This window comes from Cardiocondyla obscurior, linkage group LG26, assembly GCF_019399895.1.
Source record: "Cardiocondyla obscurior isolate alpha-2009 linkage group LG26, Cobs3.1, whole genome shotgun sequence".
Classification (NCBI taxonomy): domain Eukaryota; kingdom Metazoa; phylum Arthropoda; class Insecta; order Hymenoptera; family Formicidae; genus Cardiocondyla; species Cardiocondyla obscurior.
Window position 1 is genome coordinate 911,957 of NC_091889.1, and position 19,329 is coordinate 931,285.

General features: G+C 33.7%; 3 protein-coding genes across 29 annotated transcripts; 1 reads left to right on the forward strand and 2 right to left on the reverse strand.

The window, feature by feature from the left end:
* Positions 1-593: 593 nt before the first annotated feature.
* Positions 594-11,568, reverse strand: Sw (short wing). Of its 27 annotated transcripts, none has more exons than XM_070672900.1 (14): positions 11,409-11,568; positions 10,852-10,975; positions 10,664-10,760; positions 10,482-10,587; positions 10,286-10,413; positions 8,666-8,701; positions 7,082-7,102; positions 4,659-4,706; positions 2,939-3,094; positions 2,708-2,864; positions 2,218-2,590; positions 1,881-2,112; positions 1,300-1,727; positions 594-1,149 (listed from the first exon to the last, which is right to left on the reverse strand). In XM_070672900.1, exons 2-14 carry the CDS (start codon positions 10,951-10,953, stop codon positions 988-990), a joined length of 2,046 nt encoding a protein of 681 aa, XP_070529001.1. In that variant the 5' UTR covers positions 10,954-10,975; positions 11,409-11,568; the 3' UTR covers positions 594-987. The 27 variants fall into 27 exon arrangements, with proteins under 27 accessions (XP_070529001.1, XP_070528997.1, XP_070528995.1 ...); XM_070672896.1 differs by having other exon boundaries at positions 2,939-3,118; XM_070672894.1 differs by having other exon boundaries at positions 2,939-3,118; positions 8,642-8,701.
* Positions 11,569-11,639: 71 nt separating this feature from the next.
* Positions 11,640-12,652, forward strand: Nd-b22 (NADH dehydrogenase (ubiquinone) B22 subunit). The gene is made up of 2 exons (XM_070672917.1): positions 11,640-11,876; positions 12,242-12,652. Exons 1-2 carry the CDS (start codon positions 11,767-11,769, stop codon positions 12,564-12,566), a joined length of 435 nt encoding a protein of 144 aa, XP_070529018.1. The 5' UTR covers positions 11,640-11,766; the 3' UTR covers positions 12,567-12,652.
* A 92-nt stretch (positions 12,653-12,744) lies between these two features.
* Sf1 (splicing factor 1) lies at positions 12,745-19,161 on the reverse strand. The gene is made up of 9 exons (XM_070672912.1): positions 18,725-19,161; positions 18,211-18,366; positions 17,580-17,655; positions 15,845-15,997; positions 15,668-15,774; positions 15,383-15,549; positions 15,141-15,299; positions 14,782-15,056; positions 12,745-14,704 (listed from the first exon to the last, which is right to left on the reverse strand). Exons 1-9 carry the CDS (start codon positions 18,942-18,944, stop codon positions 14,146-14,148), a joined length of 1,872 nt encoding a protein of 623 aa, XP_070529013.1. The 5' UTR covers positions 18,945-19,161; the 3' UTR covers positions 12,745-14,145.
* Between the last annotated feature and the right edge of the window lie 168 nt (positions 19,162-19,329).

Here is a 19,329-nt window from a genome sequence, read left to right on the forward strand (position 1 = left end):
ATCGCAGCGAACATTATGACGTCACGTCCAAACAAGTCTTAATTAAATTTTTTAATAAAATCGTTATTAAAAAAAAATTTTTACTTTTTTTTTTATTAATCTTGTTAATTAACTGGCATGTTTGCATTAATGTTTTCCTTTTATGTTACAGTCACCGGGAGAACTCTATAACTCCGTTGAAGCTTACGCAGATTAGTAAATTGCATTTTTTTTTTTCTTAATAGAAATTATTGTAATTAATTGATGTTCCCAATTATAATAACGCGCACAAATTGGCACCTTTCGAAAAATAGCGCACGCGAAACGTGCGCATGGTTTGTTCTAGTCTTACTTTGAAAAAACCGTGTCGATTTTTACGTATTGGAATCCAAATACTGGAAGAATAAAATAAATTGTAAAAGCAAAAATGATTCAATTGGGAAATTACATAAAAATACATTATATAATTTAATGAGTATGTGTATGTTTCCCTTCTTTTTTTTTTACAACGTTACAATTCAGATAATATTTTATTTTTATAGGTTTCTAATAATTTTAATTTCCTAAGTTTAAGATTGCGTAACATTATTATAAATGTATGCAATATTCATAAATTGTATTATGAAACGTATATATTTGAGCTTTATTACAACAAATTATTTAAAATAATCCTTCAAACGATTAAAGCATTATTTACAATTTTAATGCTGTAGCTTATTCACCCGATAGTTTTTATTTTAGTTCAACATATATTCGCATTAAAATAATTATTAATCCTTAACAATTACGTTAATGGAGCATGAAAAATTATTTTGCTATAATCTTCATTTGTTCCTATTAACAATAAAGAATAAAAAATTGGCGACTAATCTTTCAATATTACATTCGACAAAATTATTAAGACCGAACCTCTCTCCAAACATATCAGACTCATACTTACTTTTGGTTGCAATTCTGGAGAAGGTTATTAGGATAATTACAGCACTACAGTAAATTAAATTATGAATTTTATCTCAGAGGTACTGATGAAATAGATGTCATAGATGTTAAAGAAGACGGCCCGGAGCTAAGATTGAGTTTATCTAGTTCTTCATCTGCTTTGTTATTTTTCAGGTCTTGTTGCGTGTACAGAAATTTGTTCCACTCATCGATCCTTGGATGAGCTAAATGCTATATTAAAAAAAAAAATCAAATATAGAATATATTTCGAAAGAATTAGCATGCAAGTTATTAAATTTATCGTTTATGGTTATTATAATTTTTATAATTAATAAATTTATTATTGATTGAGAAAATCTTAGAAACAATTGTCATACGTACCTCGGCGACATCGTAGACCCATATTTTACCGGTATCGTCGCCAACAGTGACATGTAATCCGCTTGGCGTCCACGATACCCTGTTGAGAGCAGGGCATCCGTCAACGACGACACTGGCGGCGGGCACCTCTGTATCTTGATTCAAGTTCCATAAATCCAACCTGCCGGAATCGTCAACAGCGGCAAATAAAGCCGGATGCGTCGGAGACCAAGCAACGTCATAGATATAGTCGCCGTTGTGCTCGAAAGAATAGAGCGGCTTGTTCTCTTTTAGACTCCAGAGTTTAATAGTCCAGTCAATGGAAGATGTCAAAAATAGATGGGAAAAATCTATCCCTCCTTGTACAGCGTGTGCGCTAATGCCGGTAACTGGTCCTTGATGACCCTCGTACGTTTCCGTCAATCCAGCACGGCTGCCGTGTCGACAAGCTGTTTCATACAATTAAGATATTATTATTTTAAATTAATATAATTAAAATATTAATAATTAAATTAATTAATTAAATTAATTAAATTAATTAAATTAATTAATAATTATTTTGGATTATTATTTACATTCTCATATTACTAAACCATATTTACCTGAGTAAACAGTTCCATCCTCACTTCCCATAACAAAATTGTTAACGTCACCGTGTGGAAAGGCCAAGCACGTAGCGGCGATTGCTTTCGATTGTTTTGTATGTAATTCCAATGCCTCTTGTGGCTGTGACAGCATGTCTAAACTCCACGAGCACAGCTTGCCGTCTGTCGAAATGCTGATTAGATTGTGCGCATTTTGCGTTCCGACGACGCTCAAACAATATACTGGATGCTGCAAAGACAAGTAACGATTTCGAATTGTCCGCATATTTTAAACTTAGAAACTTACAGTTTAATTAGGTAATAAACATATGTTGCAAAATGGTAAATCACTTACAGTGTGCGCGGTAGCAGATAAAGGAGTACGTTGTATAGGAGTCCTTTTCTGTACCCGGTTGTCCCAGAGTACAATTTGACCAGAATAAGTACCACCGAGAATCAAATTCGGATGGAATCTGGCGAACGTGGTGGACATAACGGGTGACTGACAGTGAAAAATAAACTCCGGTGTTGTCTTTTTGAATTTCGTGTTCCAGATTAGGCATACACCATCAGGATCGTTCGGAGTGTCGTCGTTATTATTGTACGAAGCCGCTAAAAGTTCGGGGAACTGCGGTGACCAATCCATGGAAGTTACGCAACGATTACGAGACCATCGTTCACAGATAAACGAACGATTCAGCCATAATCGTTGATGGCTCTTCTCATCCCTGTAAATTCAAAGCGGTCATTTACATTAAAGAGAACATCTTTCAAGTAATTATACTTCCATAAAAATAAAAAGATTAATAAAAAAAAATTTTTTTCTGTTATAATTTTCTACTTACATTCCATCTTCGCCATCCATAGTACCAGCGTAATCGGTGTAAATATCAACGGATTCACCTAGTGCTCTCTCTACAATTCTGCTAGTGCGATCGAGGAACCGTTGGAAGTCTTCCGAGAGGATAATCATTTGTTTCTCTTCTTCGCTGAGCTCCCTTACTGTAAAATTAATAAAAAGTATCAGGATCTTTGATCAAACGGAATTTACCGCGCGAGACTGGTGATCCACGTACCTTCTTTCCTTGGCTTCTCCTTCTGTTTCTCTTGTTCAACCTGTGTAACGGCTGGCTGGACTTCTTTAACTTGTGGTAACCCATGAGGAAGAATTCCTGGTGGGAGCTTACTCTGGAAACCGTCCATGTGCGGCAAGCTATTTTCTTCGTCTTCGGCTTGGCCATCATCAAATGTCAAAACTGTGGTGAATAAGCTGGTTCCGCCACAAGTACCCTAACTTCGATGTAACTACCTAACTACTGATCTGCCTACTTATTCAGAATTCGACTAATATTCTAATTTTTAATAATATAACTGGCACAAAAAAAAAAAAAAAAAAAACTGACTATTATACAACAAAATATTGAAATGCTTCGAAGACTACTTAGAGTAAAATAATTTAATATCTTGAATTTACAATAAAAAAAAAAAAAAAACACTGTGCACTTTGCTAATCCTAACATTTCTTTCTGCATAAATTTTGTATTTATTTCTATACCTAAAGTGCCGCAATATTTTACATGCAAACGTGTTATTAAAAAAAAATATATATATAAATAAATATATATATTAAAAAAAAAATATATATTATAATTTTTTTTTCGTACGTTCTTTAATATGATATGCACAAGTAGCTGTCAATTTGCAAATGTTTAACGAAATCTCATTTTCGAAGGAGCAACATCTAGAAGCATTGGTAAATGCCATATCAAATGTTTTACCATGCTGGAAATTTATCACTGCCAAGGGTCTCATATACGGAAATAAAATCATGAGTGTGAGCCTAGATGACATGCAAAATTAGCTACATGTACGAAAGGTGGACTGGTTGTTGGTACCATCGTAAATAATATTAAGTTAACTTATTTTCTTTTCTTCGTTTACTTTTTTTTTTTTAAACTCGATATGTCTCTCCACCCTTTGTTGGCATGCAGCACCTTGACGAGGTGGAACAATGCGTAGAATATGCGAAGAAAAATGAACGTGAACGTACAAGTAATAAGAGAATATTAATTTTCCCTTTACCAGTGTAATTACTATTAAAGACTGATTATATAATTATCAACTGGAATCATGTAGGATGAATTGCGATAGGTTTCACGATCTCTTTCTTACGACACTAGAATCATATGATCAATGATGAGGGAAAAAAAATGAGCTTACAGCCGCGAGTATGTAAGTTAATTTTTTTTTGAAAAAAATAAAACAGTAAAGACGATTTAACGCAACTTTCCAGGTCTCATGCAGTACCGATTAAAATTAAAACATCTAACAGTGACAAGTAAAATAAAGTTAAGTGACACCTAAGATTATCTACCGCTTCACTTATTAGAAATAATAAATGGTCAACCAAACTTGCAATCATACCTTAATTCAAAGTGCTAAATTCTGAATATCTTAAAAAATTAAATAACTCACAGTATAAACTATCTCATAAAATAATACAAAGCTCAATATTTCTGCATGCGCGATTCGTAAAAAAAAAAATGTAACAAAAAAAAAAAGAGAGAGAAAAAATGTATATGTGTATATAAAAAGCAAATTATCAAGCAAGTTGTAAACGCTAAATAATTCCCTCCATTCAGTGCATATATAAGACAAAGACGACAAATTGTAAAAAAAAGATTACGTGAAGATATTGCTTTTAGGCGCATTTTTGTGAAGGTGTGAAGTAGAATTATGGACATGTCTGTGAGATAATTAGGTAAAGTAAATCGTCTCTAGAGAGGAATTACCTACCTGTAAATTCGTCCTCCCATTCTAAACCAGGATTTAGATTGTACTCGTCTTGAAGGAGGGAAAAGAAAATGTCAATCAATTTGATATCCTATTTACCGCAATTTTATGTAGCGTTTTTAAAATATATCTTTAAATAAGCATTATTGATGCATAATGATACATGTACAAAAGCTAAAAGTTACTTGAGTCTTCCACTTTTTTTTTTTTTTTTTTAATCGACTTACGTTAAAATCACTCCGGAATATCTACTGCTACATAACTCTCGCAATAATATATATTATGCAATAAAAGATTCAACTAACTTTTCTTATTTTGTCATGCAAAATACATCAACAATCGCTCGAAAAAAGTTGAAAGTAAGAATTGAAATTGATAAATCATAGTCAATATATCTATCTACATGCGTACAATATTCCCATTAGCAACGATTTTGTAGTATATTCTAAATGTATTAGACAATATTAAATTTAAAATCACCGAAAAGTTACATAAGAGAATCCTCTTACTTTTTTCGAATATTTTAAAGTTAAACATAACTAATCAATTAATAATTAACTGATCTAGAACATGAGGTAGGATATTTCTCGGAAAATAAATCTGGCGCAAAAAAAAGAAACGCATTATTTCGGAAAAATATTGGAAAACAAAGTTTTCTTTTACAGTAAATTAAAATGAAGACAAGTAAGGGATCATGAAATTGAAATAACAATTTAATAACAACGTACTGACATCACCGACTGTTAAAATAAAAATTGCACGTCTCTTCCCAATCTTTTAGATTAACAAGACTCGATATTTATAGTTATCCTTTAACTGGATAGGTAATATATTTTAATTTTTAAACAGTCGACTGACAGCTCGATATTCATAAGACAGCGAGAAAAACAAAATATTACGTGATAAACATATTTTGAGAATCCTGTACTGCTATGCTGCGATATATTTATGTGGACACATATATGTTTGTTGCTTTAACTCCGTTATGTCTTTTAATTTTGTTGCTACGCCACTTACGTGCTGTTAAGAAGCAATATTCTGCGACCGAGGAATATTTTATTAAAAAGAAAAAAAAAAAAAAAAGAAATAAAGAGAGAGAAAAAAAAATATTTCTGCGCCACTAAAAGCTAAAGCGACATTTCTTTATATAATATAAAGTATTTAAATGTATTAAAATGTTATATATCAGTGGGGTAAACAATTTACTAGAAATAGAGTTAGAGTGTGTTAGAAGTAACGTGTATAATGTTATCTTCAGCTTAAATCTGGTTAATATCCCACAACACCTTAGCTCTATAAAAATTACCTTCGTATTAATAAGCACTGATAATACGTTAGCATTCCCAAAGAGATTTTCGGATAACGACCGTGAACATCGCGCCGAGAACTCTGGAAGGTGCGTTAAGTTGTGACAAGATTTGCCAATGGATATTTCTCTCAAAAGACCCTGATATCTTTGACGTGCCACAAGGGACAGCACGCCAAGAATATCATTGACAATTGTCAGAGCTTTATAACCATTTTTATTAAATACTAGCAATTCATCTTGCTTCTTACTTCTTACTCTCACTTTCCTTTCGTAATACCGATTAAAAAAAAAAAAGGAAAAAAAAAAAAAGGAAATTATTTTCTTTCGATAGCATGCCTACATGTGGAAATTAGTGATACATGTTGTAAAAGATAGCTTGAAAATATTGCGAGAATTGTGTTCGAAGAACAGGAAACAACCATCTTCAAAATTTATGCATGCTTTCCGAGAATCAAATGTACGTGAATAGATTTTTTTGTAGTGCGCCTGATAGCAAATTTTTCTTTGTTCTGTAAAGTCGGGATGTCAGATAAGTATTTGGAAAATAATAATAGATACGGTAAATGAAGAATAAAACGTACACCCAAGGTAGGCAAACTAAATGGAGAACCGGAAGTGGTATAAAAGCATAACCATAAGATAGTAAGAGACCGATTAGGCTCCGGGTGGAGAGTTGTTTTGCATTCCTTATTGAAATTTTTTTCCTATGGAAAGCGCTAAATTCTGGAGACGATATTTTTAATCCGTTCACAACTTTGGCTGTATCTACATCCCGGATAAAAACCGAGTAAAACTGTTTAATATATTTATCAGGAAATTTAATTAATTTCACACAGCGAAGCTATAATTCTGATCAAACCGTGTACGCTATAATTTTCGTAAATTATTAATTCGGCAACTTCTTTTATTTAACCACATTTGTTTTGGCGTGAAATTTTGGATTAGCATGTGAAATTTAACGTCAAGAAATTGTAGTTTTCTAAACTCGCATAAGGTTTTTTTTTTTTTTTTTTTTTTTATAGAATTAATGTTGCTTAAATACAAACTGAATATACAAGCTAAACCTAAACTCTGAACCTAAAAGTCGTTTTCAGAACCAAGAGAAATCATAACTTACCGTAATAGTCGAATGCATGAGCTGAGAAGGGGAGGGAAAAAAATTGTACTTAGTTACGATATCATAAGAATGCACTACGCTAAAAACACCTCTCTACACTCAGACTAATTAGTTTCAAATAAAAAAGAGAAATTAATGGTAAAATTTAAAATTGTGTAAAAGGGTTACTGACAATTTAATACCGTAATACGTTTGGCAATTTTTAATATTCGATATATTCTATAGAACAACGGCATAATAATAAATAGATATTAATTAATTAATTTTTTTAACGTGTATAAATTGTTTGTGAAAATTTCTAAAGTGAATAACAAATAAAATTATAGAGTTTCATAGACATAATCAAGTGGATTGTACCTTAAAACAAAAATTACGCTGAATGTAGTTAGGTGGATATAATGTTGTAAATTTTTATATTGTGCGATGCTTCGGTTCCTATGTATGAGAGGAAACGTACATATTCAGAATATTCATTATTAGGGTAATTAATGTTTACGTCTTCTACGTTCAACACTTTCGTTTAGTAACGACTGTATAAGTATTCATTAGTTAATGAATCCAAATAATGTGGCGAAATCTATATTTTCATTTAGTTCTCCTTAACGATAAATGCTCTTTGATGAATGAGCTGCAATATCTCACCTACATCCCTTGTCACACTTATACCCACCCCCTAAGTCTCTGAAAATTAATGAAGCAAATGCTTTTAAAAGCGATGTAGACACTTTTCTCAATGTTAAAAATATACATATATCTTAGGGATTAACATTTTATCAAGAATTAAAAAGTATCACAAAAGAAGTTGTTTTCATAAATCTCTTCTTGCATATTTATCATTAAAAATTATTTTTATATCTGAAAATATACTTGAAGAAAGATTTTATGTGAGCACAAATTTCAACTTCTCTACCAGCACGCATGAGTCATGGTATAATAATCTTATAAAAGTTTTAATTTATAGTTGTACTTCGTTATATGTTTTTCCAAAAAAATAAAAAATAAAATAAAATAAAAAACAGGACATTAGAATTTTTTTTTAGAGTTAATGTGCTGTGTAATCTTAACTTTGTAAATTAATTATTTCATTAAACTATGAAAGCGTGTGTAAGCTGTTTCATTATATGCAAGCAAATTATCTGTGTATGTGGAAGTAAAAGAACTAGAAAAATTTGAAAAACTTTGTAGGCGATAGCTGACAATAAAATGTTCTCGTGAGAAAAAATTTCCAAGTATATAGTATTTATAATTAATAGAAATTTCCACATACAAAATTCTTGTTGCAGCATAATTCAAATGGAAAATTGGTTATCATAGCAACTTGTGTGTAATCTTCATGACTCCTCGTTGCCTTCACATAATCATGAATATATGAAGAAAAACGAAAAATCAAAGATTTTGCGGAGCAATGTTTAAAAAGCGCAAAGCACCCCACAGATTAGACTCTACATTCCTTCACTTGGAACGCGACACATTTCTACCTTCCGATGTGTATCTCTACCTCTATAATGTAACGTTGTACGACAATTATGGAAGGGTAGTAAAAAAGTAGACAGAACATACATAGGTAGTTTGGTGCAGACCCACCTTTCCTGGGACGCCACCAGTCAGTCTCAAAGTAGCCTGCGGAGCAAGAGTGAGTTGGTGTTGTTGTTGAACAGGAGGAGTAGATGGTGTATGCAGAGGACGATGTGGACAGTCCTTGTGTCCAACACCGGATGAATCAATCAGATTGTATCGCAAGACAAGGGAACACGCGTATGTTTAATTAACACCGCAAGATCAGTTAGATAACAAATATATAAAAGATTTATCACATATTGATATACGTGTACGTATATCTGTCGATATTCGTCTTCTATTCAAACTGAACAATCAGGTGTTTAATATTCAACGGAGGGCACTTCTTTCTTTTCCACCAGATAAAAAAATTTTGTCAATTAATATTGCATTATTTTTTATCACAGTAAAGTAGGTGGTGTTGGAACAAAATGTGTAAAAGCTTATTAATACCAACATAAATTTGTGATCAGCCTCGTATCGTTAGCAAATTACAAGATTAAGATTAATCGTCAATAAAAGTATATGTTTAATGTAAGTGTTTAAAACCTAACTGAATTTGCGGTTGTGTGTCGTGAAAATGAAAACGCTGTAAGTTGCCGCCACCAAAAAAAAAATTTAAACCAAACCCAGATTAAGTGTTAGATGCTTACTACTCGTTACACACATAATCTAAGGCTCACAATAAAAACTGTTATTTAATTTCAATTATATTAAGAATTATAATTGATGTGCTGATTAATAAAATATTTATGTTACTACATAAATATAATGTTATTTTTTTTAACGTCCACTGTTGTTTAACAAATTATTAAAAAATCATGTAAAAGTGTTGAAAACTATTAATCCTTCGTAGATAATACGAAGGAAAAGTGCAAAATGATAATTGCGATGTAATGAATCATTAAATTCATGTTTCAAGAATATGTAAGTTTCCTCGCCACTTTAAAATTAATTATAAGAAACGATTTAGAAGGTTAAATCAATCTTAATGTTAATCAATCATTCCAAAATTAAAGACTTTTTTTAACTTTACTTAATAAAACTATTAATGAATTAATAACATCATAATTTACTTCATTCATAGTTAATACACGAAATAATTCACAGTAATGCATAAAAAATATTGTTAAGACTTTCTATGTGGTTACAAATTGACTGTAACACAGTGTTGTAATAAAAAAAAAAAGTACTGTTTTTTTTCATAGACCACCCACTTTACCATAATCAATCATAAAAAATTTTGATCATATAAAAAAAACTATGAAACATGTGTAATTTGATGATATTTTAGTAATCTTAAAAAACGCACTGTGTAATCACACTAGAAATTCGTGAACTTGTATTAAAGTATTAATAATTAATAGAATTATTAAAAAAAAAAAATTAATAATATTAATAATTATATTCATATAAAGTGCAACAATATTTAGTACACATCTTGTACCAATCGATAAAATTTAATAAATTAAAAAAAAAAGAAAAAAAAAGAACTAATTACATAAATTTCAATTCCATCAATATTTATGTTCATAAAACGTGATTTAAATATTACTGTGGTTCTCTAATATCTATTTTATCTCACAAGTGAAATGTAACACATATGTGCGGAATAAATCGATAAATATAAGAGAAAAATTGACTCACCGTCGTGGGATGTATGCGTAGTCTGAATGGTTTGCGTCTGCTTGCTGTAAACGACCGGTTCCTTCGGTGGAATGTTTGTATGCGCCACAGAGACGATTGTGAGCTCCCGATTCTTTCTTCGTCCCGAACTGCTTGACATTAAGACCAGATTACAATCGATCTTAATACAGACATAAAAAAAGATACGAATAAATACCTTTGAGCAGAATTTATACTTGATGGCTGTAAGCTGGCATCCGGTGTAGCATTAGCACTTTGTTCAGGAGTGAGCGAGCTCGCACTCGTCAAACTAGAGAGCACATCTGTGACGCGAACGTAAATAATTAAAGTGTTGCATATGAAAATATGCGATTTGCGATCAAACATGCAGTTACGTACCCGACACCGGTGCCACGCCCAAAGAAGACAGCATTGCATCAATCTCCTTGCGCTGATCCTTGTCTGCCCCAGAGGCACGAACAGTAGCTTCTTCCACCTGTAATCCACAAATTATTTTACCATTGCGATCATCAAAAGTATGTTGCATTAATTAAATATTTAATTAATAAATCTCTTTATTTCCCTACATCTTTCTGTTCTTTCTCCCTTCTGCGCCTCTCCTTTTCCTCTCTAATAGCCTGGAGCTTCGCTTTCTTCCTCTCCAGCTCGGCCTTACGATCGGACATCATCTTGCCGTTTACCAGTGGATATCTACAGTTGCACCAAAAATATTTCAACGATTCCTTTAAACAAATTATAGAAAATTCAAAATATATACATATCAAAGAAATGTTAGCGCGTCTGAGATCAAGCTAATCGAGGAGACTCCCGCAAGTAAACCTAACGCCAGGTAGGTATTGATTTCTCGGTGATGACGTCAACCTGAGCGACATCGTCGGCAGCGTTAAGTTTGGAATTTAATAAATTTCCGAGCCAAATTAACGGCTCCTTTCCCGCTACCCGGTCGCGATCTCTCGTCCCGCTCGAAAGGACGCCGGTTTAGGCGAAATTATTCGGCACGTAACGCGGCAGGACTTAAAACGATGCACCAGCCCACCCGATCGAATCTGGGCGATGCCGACATAACTGTGCGCAAATAGCTCGATACGAATCGAATGCGCCGCAAAATTATCGAGGACCTTACCTTCGCGAAAGACAACGAACAGTGCTGAACACGGCGGATGACCTGACACGTTGATCTTTACTTCATCTTTAGATCATTTCGAGATGTTTCGGGAATAAGATGTAAATCTACGACCATGGCACCCACAACTGTCCAGTGTCCACGACTTTCTGCGAGCACTATGCAACTGCGCGACATCAATGATCCCTAGGTGTCGCCATTATCTTTTTAGCCAGTTTCTTTTTGGGTCGCCAGATCGCGCTGACAATACTGTAAATTTTATAAATAATAGAGGACAGCTCGATTGAGTTAGATTTGCAACAGCTCGAATTTTTTCAGGTACCTTACTGATAATTTTGAAATTTTTTTCCTTTGAGCGATGGCGCATATTCCCTCGGAGATTATATCGCACCAGCAAAAAGTGTGCAGGCTGTACAAACGGGCTCTGCGTTGCTTACAGGACTGGGTTCACGAGCCACATAATCGGAGGTACGTTACCGAGGTTGAATTCGCATATTGCACTTTGATTAACTTAATTATTAGTTCGATCAACGAAGAACGGCCAAAGCAATATTTTTAATCAGTTAAATGCTCTTAATTTGAGCTTCCTTTCAATAGAGATTTAACATTCCATAATGTTAACGAGGATGCGTGAAGTGTTACTTAATAAGCCGAGTTGGTTAAGTTAATCAAAGCTTGCTAAAAGTTACAGTGATTGAAAAAAGACAAAGACTTAATTTGTTAACAGAGAACAATTTCTAGCTTGGTAGAAAATAATTCTATGAATATGCTTCCTATTCCAGGGAATGCAATATAATCGATTGTCACAATACATTTCTATTTTTTTTTTACAGATTTGAGGCTGCGTTATTAAGAGAACGTTTCGACAAGAACAAGGATATGAAGGATATGATTTATGCTAAACATCTACTGCAAGAAGGACAGAAAGAGCTATTTTCTAAAGTACACTATCAGCCAATCGAATTTCCGAATTCAGTAAGAGGAGTGGCATATGGCCGAGAAGTCGAGACAGAGGACTGGATTCTAGACTTTTGGCATCCCTTGGAGAAGGCTGCATATCCTAAATATTTTGCGCGACGTGAACAATTGAAAGACGAGTACATTAAGTGGTACTTCGAGACCTATCCTGAGGAAAAGAAGAAGATAGATAGCCACTGAACCACTTATTAAATATAAATACTTGGGTTACATCAATGTGACATTATTTGTAGATACTGTAATATAATATAATCGTTACATGAAAAGCTCTCGTTTATAAAATTAGTACTCCTGTCACGGTGCACCCTTGTTACAAGAATCGTAGTTATTAAATCAACGCGCATGCGAACAAGAACACTTCGTTTCGTACATGTTTATTATATAATTAGAATACACAGTAAGCAACCTAGCATATCTCTAATTTCATTTTACATTTAACATATGTAATACTAATGTAGCACAAAATAACATATGTGGCTTCAAACTTTCGAAAACTAGATTGAATCTCTAACGCGGTCAAATGATACACGGTAAGAAATTATTGCGCTTGGACGTTTGTAATGTTGAATTATTTCTATTTTAATCATAATGAGTGGAATTTATATAATTCGTCTGCTTGTGAATAAAAAATAAAAATAAAATAAAATAGCGAAATTATTTTATCAATATTCTTTTCGTTGCTAAAGTACATGAATTCACTTATGCTATTATGTAAATACGACTGTTTTAATAAAACGTATATGCATAATTCTGGTTTATAATCACAAAAACCATTTTTCAGTAAATCACGCTTAAAATTGTGAATAGATTTGTATTGTTCTTCAGTGTCTGTGGAAATTCGTCTAGTCGGTCTAATGCGTAAGTCAATTAACGTTTTTGCATAATATTAAATCTTTTTATAAATTTAAAAAATGTAAAATTTGTGTTTGAAAGATAAAAAATGTAACAAGTTTTTATGCCTAATTTGCAAATAAGTCTGCGTGCTACTGAAATAATACATAAATGTCGCTAAAATTCTTATCACTTATCTGTAATTTATAATCTTCATCAGAAACAATGTTACTGATTACTTGCATTAAGTTACTATATGTAATACATGTGTATATTATATATAGTATATTTTAGAGTATTATATATATATATATATTTATATATATATATATATATTTATATAAATAAAATATATGAACAAATGTTTGGACCTATGTTACAATTCTTTAACATTGATAGATTTGATTTCGGAAGCGACGTTCGGAAATGGAACAAAGTAAAAAAAAATATAGAATTGCTGTATTTGTGCTCTCACAAAAGGATTCGTGCGCAATGAGTCAATTACATGATATCTTGTACGAAATTCTAAAGTTTATTACTTGCAGTACGTAGTAAATTAATCAGTAACTAGATAAAACTGCATATTTCATTAATGAATACAATTTGAATTTGTTAGCATATATTTTTTCTATATGCAGTACGTAGAATTTTCTTAATAATCACACCAGAATATCCTTGTAATAAGGATTAGGCATGGAAAACAAGTTAAGTAAACTCATTACTCAAATGAAAATTAATTACGACATATATATACATCCTTCCTAATTTCTCATTTATACTCATCATTTTTTTTTGCGACTTCCTATTAAGATGAAGTGCCTCTTTTAGCTTCTACTTTTCTATCTTCACATTTTCGGAACGTCTTTCTCTATTTTGAAGATATCGGCTGATTATTACATAGACAGAGTCATTTGTGACATAATTAGGACTAACTGGTGGGTGGAGGAGGAGGCGGAGGTTGCGCTAGTAACGTCGGCAGCGTATTCAAGTCAATCCCGGGGGGTGCAGGAGTCTGTTGTTGAGGCGGAGGTGGAACCGGCGCAGCCGGTGGCCAGCCTCCCATCTGTTGTGGTTGCCAGCCTCCAGGGAAACCTGGAGGAGGCGCCGTACCTGGAGGTGGTGGTCGCATCGGTCCCTGCTGACCTTGCTGCCATGGTGGAATTCCCATTCCCGGTGGGGGAATTTGTGTGGGCGGCATTTGTCCTGGTGGCGGCGGCTGATTGTTGCCGGCGGCCATCCACGGCATTAACGGCGGAATGTTGGGCTGAGTAGTAGAACCAGGTGGTGGTGGTGGTGGCTGCATCACTCCTGGTGGCGGTGGCATACTTACCGGTGGCTGCCATTGCATATTCATGTTGTTCATTCCCTCACCACCTTGGCTCCACGGCGGTGGTGCCATACCAGGCGGCGGCATTATCGGACCACTTTGCATCATTTGTGGTGGAGGATGTGCTGGAGCTGCCATTAACGCGCGAGGTGGTTGTTGCCTGAAACAGATAAAATTAAAGTATAATAAAATAAGTAAAAAAAAAATTAAAAAAATAAAAGAGAAAAAAAAACATACCTATCAAATAATCCAGGATAATTAGGATTAGGAGTCTGTCTATTTTGCCCTGTTTTCGATCTATCCGGTGGTGGGCCTTCTCCTAATTCTGCCATGAGCGACATGTATTCCTCGTCTATTTTAGCTTTATCTCCAGCTTGACCCATTCCTCCCATTCCAGCAGCTGCTGGACCTCCTTGACCCGGTCTTTTTGATCTACAATCTCGAGCAATATGTCCTGCACCACCACAACTTGAACAAACTATGTTGTTTGTCACATTTGGTTTGTCGGGACACTAAAATTCCAATAAAGTTATATAAGTTATACAAATAAAAAATTTTTCTTTTTTTTAATAAAATATTACACAATTTTTACAAACCAGCCAAGACTTATGATCCGAAGCTCCACAATTAGTACAACGAGGTCCATCATTCTCACGTAGCGTTCCGTTCAATAAAGCTAATTCACGTAATTGATTACGACGCAAGTCGTTTTGACCTTCCGGTACTTCCACGCCTTGTCGAATAATTTCGTGAATCTATATATAAAAATACAGTTAAACACTTTAATTATTTATACCGCTATTACAACAAAAATTTAAATAAAATACGTAACACGTACCCGTTCTACAGCCTTCTTTACAGCATCTAAATTGTTTGCAGTTATGTAAGCATGTAAAGGTTCATCTTCTCCTGGTAAAGGTTGTCCATCTTTCCTACCAACTTTTCCTTCTTTTACCGAGCCTTTTCCACGAATTATAATCTTTGCGCCAGTTTCCTTTTCCATAGCTATAAAAGATTTTAAAGAAGCAAACATAAATAAAAAATTTTAATTACAATTATTATGTAAATTGATTTATATTTTTTTTACGGAAATTGTAAATTGCATTTTGTGGCATTTCCTTACATTTTAAAGTATTTCCACGTGGTCCAATAAGCAAACCAACAAAATTAATATCAGGATGTTCTTCTTGAGGAATCATTACTTTATCATGAACTCGTATTATTGGCGGTCTATAAAAAAATAAATATTATAAATGTGTGTATTAGCATAAAAAATATGTAACATATTTATAGAACTTACTTATAATCTGGTGGTGGCTTAAACTCTGGATTGATTTTAAGAATCTTCTGAATTAGATTATGACGTTCTTCCTCTAATTTACGTCTTGTACGATATTCTCTTGTGTTCAACCGTTTACCATCGCTACTGTAAATAGGCTCTGGAGATGGGGATCTGAAAAACAAAAAGAATAGTACCATATCAAGATATAAATTTTGATCAAGATGGTACTAGCGTACAAGCAACCTGACCCTACTATGACTGTATGAATATAAAAGTGGGGAAGAACCGTTGATTTAGAGCAGAGAATTACGTAAATATAAATTTTAATAAGATTTTAAAAAATTAAAAAATATTATGCAATTTTATTTTTTATCTTATTAATTTACTTGTATTAAACTGTCTGAAAAAATGTCATTTTTTTTTAATTAACTAAAACTTATTCTTACGAAAAATTTATCTATTAAGAACAAAATATTTTATATTCTAAAATTTTGTTCACAATATTAAAAAAATTATTTAATAATTAAAAAATAATTATATATATATTTTTTTAGGAAGTCATTGCATGATTGTATCAGTTTGCTTATATAATCTGTTATATGTATTTGTAAAAACTACGGAAAAAAAAACTGTATTATAGAACTGTATATTATTTCTCAACAGTGCCAAGGTATCGAAACAAAGAATAGAAAAATTGTCGCTGCCGAATATAGTATAATTGTATATTTAGTATTCTATAGTAGGCAACCACTGGAAGACTGCGCGTTTGTGCACGGCAGATATCGGTATGATGTCAGCTGCTAAGACAGATCCTGTGATTATTAAGAAATAATCTTTTGTATTAGTTATAATGCAATTAATGTCTATGTATTAACAGAAACACAATGACATAAAAATAATGGTTCCAGCTAAAATTGGAAAAGTCAAACCTATTGGAATAAATTAATTTATTAGAAAAAGTATATGCATTTATTATTTAAGACCTGTACCTGAAAGTAGCGTTAAATTCTTTGTTACAATATTACGGTACAAATGAGAATTTCAATAAACCGATATTTTCCTGAAATCTGCTCATTAAGATTGTAATTAGCAATATTGACAAATTGATTGATTAATAATCTTCCTATTAGCATCAGGATTATAACAATTTTTTAATATGCCGTGCAAATTACGGCAGCCTGAACAAAAAGAATTTCACTCAAGATGACCCATGCATAAAGTTGGAAATTTCTATTGAGTAATAAAGTACCTAATACTGCATAATTTTCAACTGATTACTTGAAAAGAATTACGATAGGTCACCTCAGAGTTACTCTGTGTGCAAAAATGTATCTATATATATGAACTAGAATACCCACTGTTCTCTTTAAACGCTGCTACTAATATAATACATTGTATATGAAATGTATCAAAATGTATTGTCTTACATATTTTTAATTAATAAATAAAAATTTTTTAAGATATATATATATATATATAAATTAACAACATTGTAGCAGTGTTTAATAAAAATGAGATATTAAAAAAGATTGATTAGGGCAAACCAATACTATCAAAATTCATCTTCTGTGTTGCAAAAGGGCTCTAATCAAGCCCAACGTTTTCAAATGGACATCGGTATTCCCACACTAATTGAACCTTTGAGCCACATAGATATCTTTTAGGGCTCTTGTATTATGGGCTGCTGTATGTTGAGTAGATAGGTATTGTAGATATGTTATGTTCATTTTTGGTATGTAAGTTTCTTTCAAACCTTTCCTCAGGGTTAAGTGGAATTCCAAGATCTCCAGTGCGTAGCTTCCTGCTGATTTCCTCAATCTGCAGCTGAACTGTAAACCAACGGGTTAGAGGGGGCGGAAACCCCAACAGTTAGATATTGCCAATTTGCCGTATACATTCTATAAAATAAGCATGTTTCAGAAAAGTAATAAAGTATTCCAAAGTCATAAGCTTGTAATGCTTTATGTGACTTGTTTGGTATTTAGTTATTTGAAAACTGTGCAAATTAAACAAGTGAACCTGTGTTGAGTTATCACATATCTAAATAACAAGTTTATTATGCAGGTTTCATCTAATTCAATGTTATGATATTGAAAATGCATCAATGATCAGATTATACAATTATTCAGCAAAATTGGCAATCCCTCTTGCCAAATTTGATGATTTTATACAGTTCTTAATAAGAACTCTTGATGCTTACCTCCAAGAATTTTGAATTTTTATTGGTATATATATTATCATACTTACATCATCATAGCCATCTACTCTTATAAGTTAGGTTTCAGAAACTTATGTACAGAAGCAAAGTATTTGAAACAGTTCCCTAGCTATATGTGTTAACACTACTAAAGACTATAAATGTGATACAACAAAAAGAAACTTACAGAGATAAGCCTTCTCCTGTTCAGGAGTCAAATTTGTCGGTAGTACAGTAGGCATCCCTGGTATAAATGTTTTGTCATGTTCACTACCACTCCATCTAGTCTTTTTCCTCTTCTTACGTTCTCCTTCTTTAGATTCTTTCTCCTGTTTACAATCGCCTGCAAAAAATCCTATTGTTAATTCACAAATATACAATGGTATCGTTATAACTTTCTTTACAAATGCTCTTTACAAATGTTGAAAAGAGAAACATTCAAAACCTAACATATTGATACTACTTTCAGAGAACACGCTACAAATCCTTTCACTTTTCTGATAATAAAATAAAAAGAGTCTCGCGCATTTGCAGAACTTCTGTTATTCTTATCTACACCGAAACTCGAATGATTTCGAGTTTAGTAAATGGGAAGGCAAGCAAATTCTTTCTGAAACAGTCGGCTTAATTTGCGAGCGTGCACGAAAGCATTCAAAGAGATAGACAGAAAATGCAAAGATAACGAGTAAAAGACGCCTCACCTTCCGCTTCCCGCTTGCGGCTCGTCGTTACGACGCCTGCCGTGTTCGCGTTCGGCGGAGTGCCGTTTGCGATCGCGGCACTAACCGCGGCGGCGGCCGCCGCTGCGGCCGCCACCGCTGCCGAGTTTACGCTCGCGACATTCTGCTGCTGCTGTTGTTGCTGCGCGTTTTGCAGGTAACTGGGATTTAACAGCGACGTGAAATTTCGCGACTGATTCATAGCCGTCTGGTCTGGCGACGCCGTACCGGGCGTCGCGCTCCCGTTATCGTAAATTGCAACGGCCCAACAATCGCCGGAATCGGCGATCGACGCTGATCAACGTACAACTGCGAGACGGAACGAGCGAGAGGCAACGACCAGATACGCACACCGAGAAAATGGCGAGACTCCGCCGATCTACGAGGGCACCGTTAACACACTTCCATTCCGATATGCGACCGGACGTTAGCCGTGTATCGCCCTTCGGACGCGTTTGCAATAGACGAGCTGATTGACGCGCTCACTTCAGCTAACGAATCACAGAGTCCGACGCGCACAGATGACGCGGCCGAGCGAGCCAATGCGATTCCCGAGTAGGTGGCCAGAGGTGTTTGCACGCGGAATG

What these genes read in the sequence shown, in the direction of transcription:
- Sw (XM_070672882.1), bottom strand. Translation starts at nt 10,953, where the DNA reads ATGATGTCCGATCGTAAGGCCGAGCTGGAGAGGAAGAAAGCGAAGCTC. An exon ending in GGGCGTGGCACCGGTGTCGG is followed by an intron (nt 10,588 to 10,663) that starts GTACGTAACTGC and finishes TTCGCGTCACAG; the next exon opens with ATGTGCTCTCTAGTTTGACG. An exon ending in AGTATAAATTCTGCTCAAAG is followed by an intron (nt 10,414 to 10,481) that starts GTATTTATTCGT and finishes AATGTCAAGCAG; the next exon opens with TTCGGGACGAAGAAAGAATC.
- Nd-b22 (XM_070672917.1), top strand. Translation starts at nt 11,767, where the DNA reads ATGGCGCATATTCCCTCGGAGATTATATCGCACCAGCAAAAAGTGTGC. An exon ending in CACGAGCCACATAATCGGAG is followed by an intron (nt 11,877 to 12,241) that starts GTACGTTACCGA and finishes TTTTTTTTACAG; the next exon opens with ATTTGAGGCTGCGTTATTAA.
- Sf1 (XM_070672912.1), bottom strand. Translation starts at nt 18,944, where the DNA reads ATGAATCAGTCGCGAAATTTCACGTCGCTGTTAAATCCCAGTTACCTG. An exon ending in ACAGGAGAAGGCTTATCTCT is followed by an intron (nt 17,656 to 18,210) that starts GTAAGTTTCTTT and finishes GTTGGTTTACAG; the next exon opens with TTCAGCTGCAGATTGAGGAA. An exon ending in CCACTTAACCCTGAGGAAAG is followed by an intron (nt 15,998 to 17,579) that starts GTTTGAAAGAAA and finishes TTTGTTTTTCAG; the next exon opens with ATCCCCATCTCCAGAGCCTA.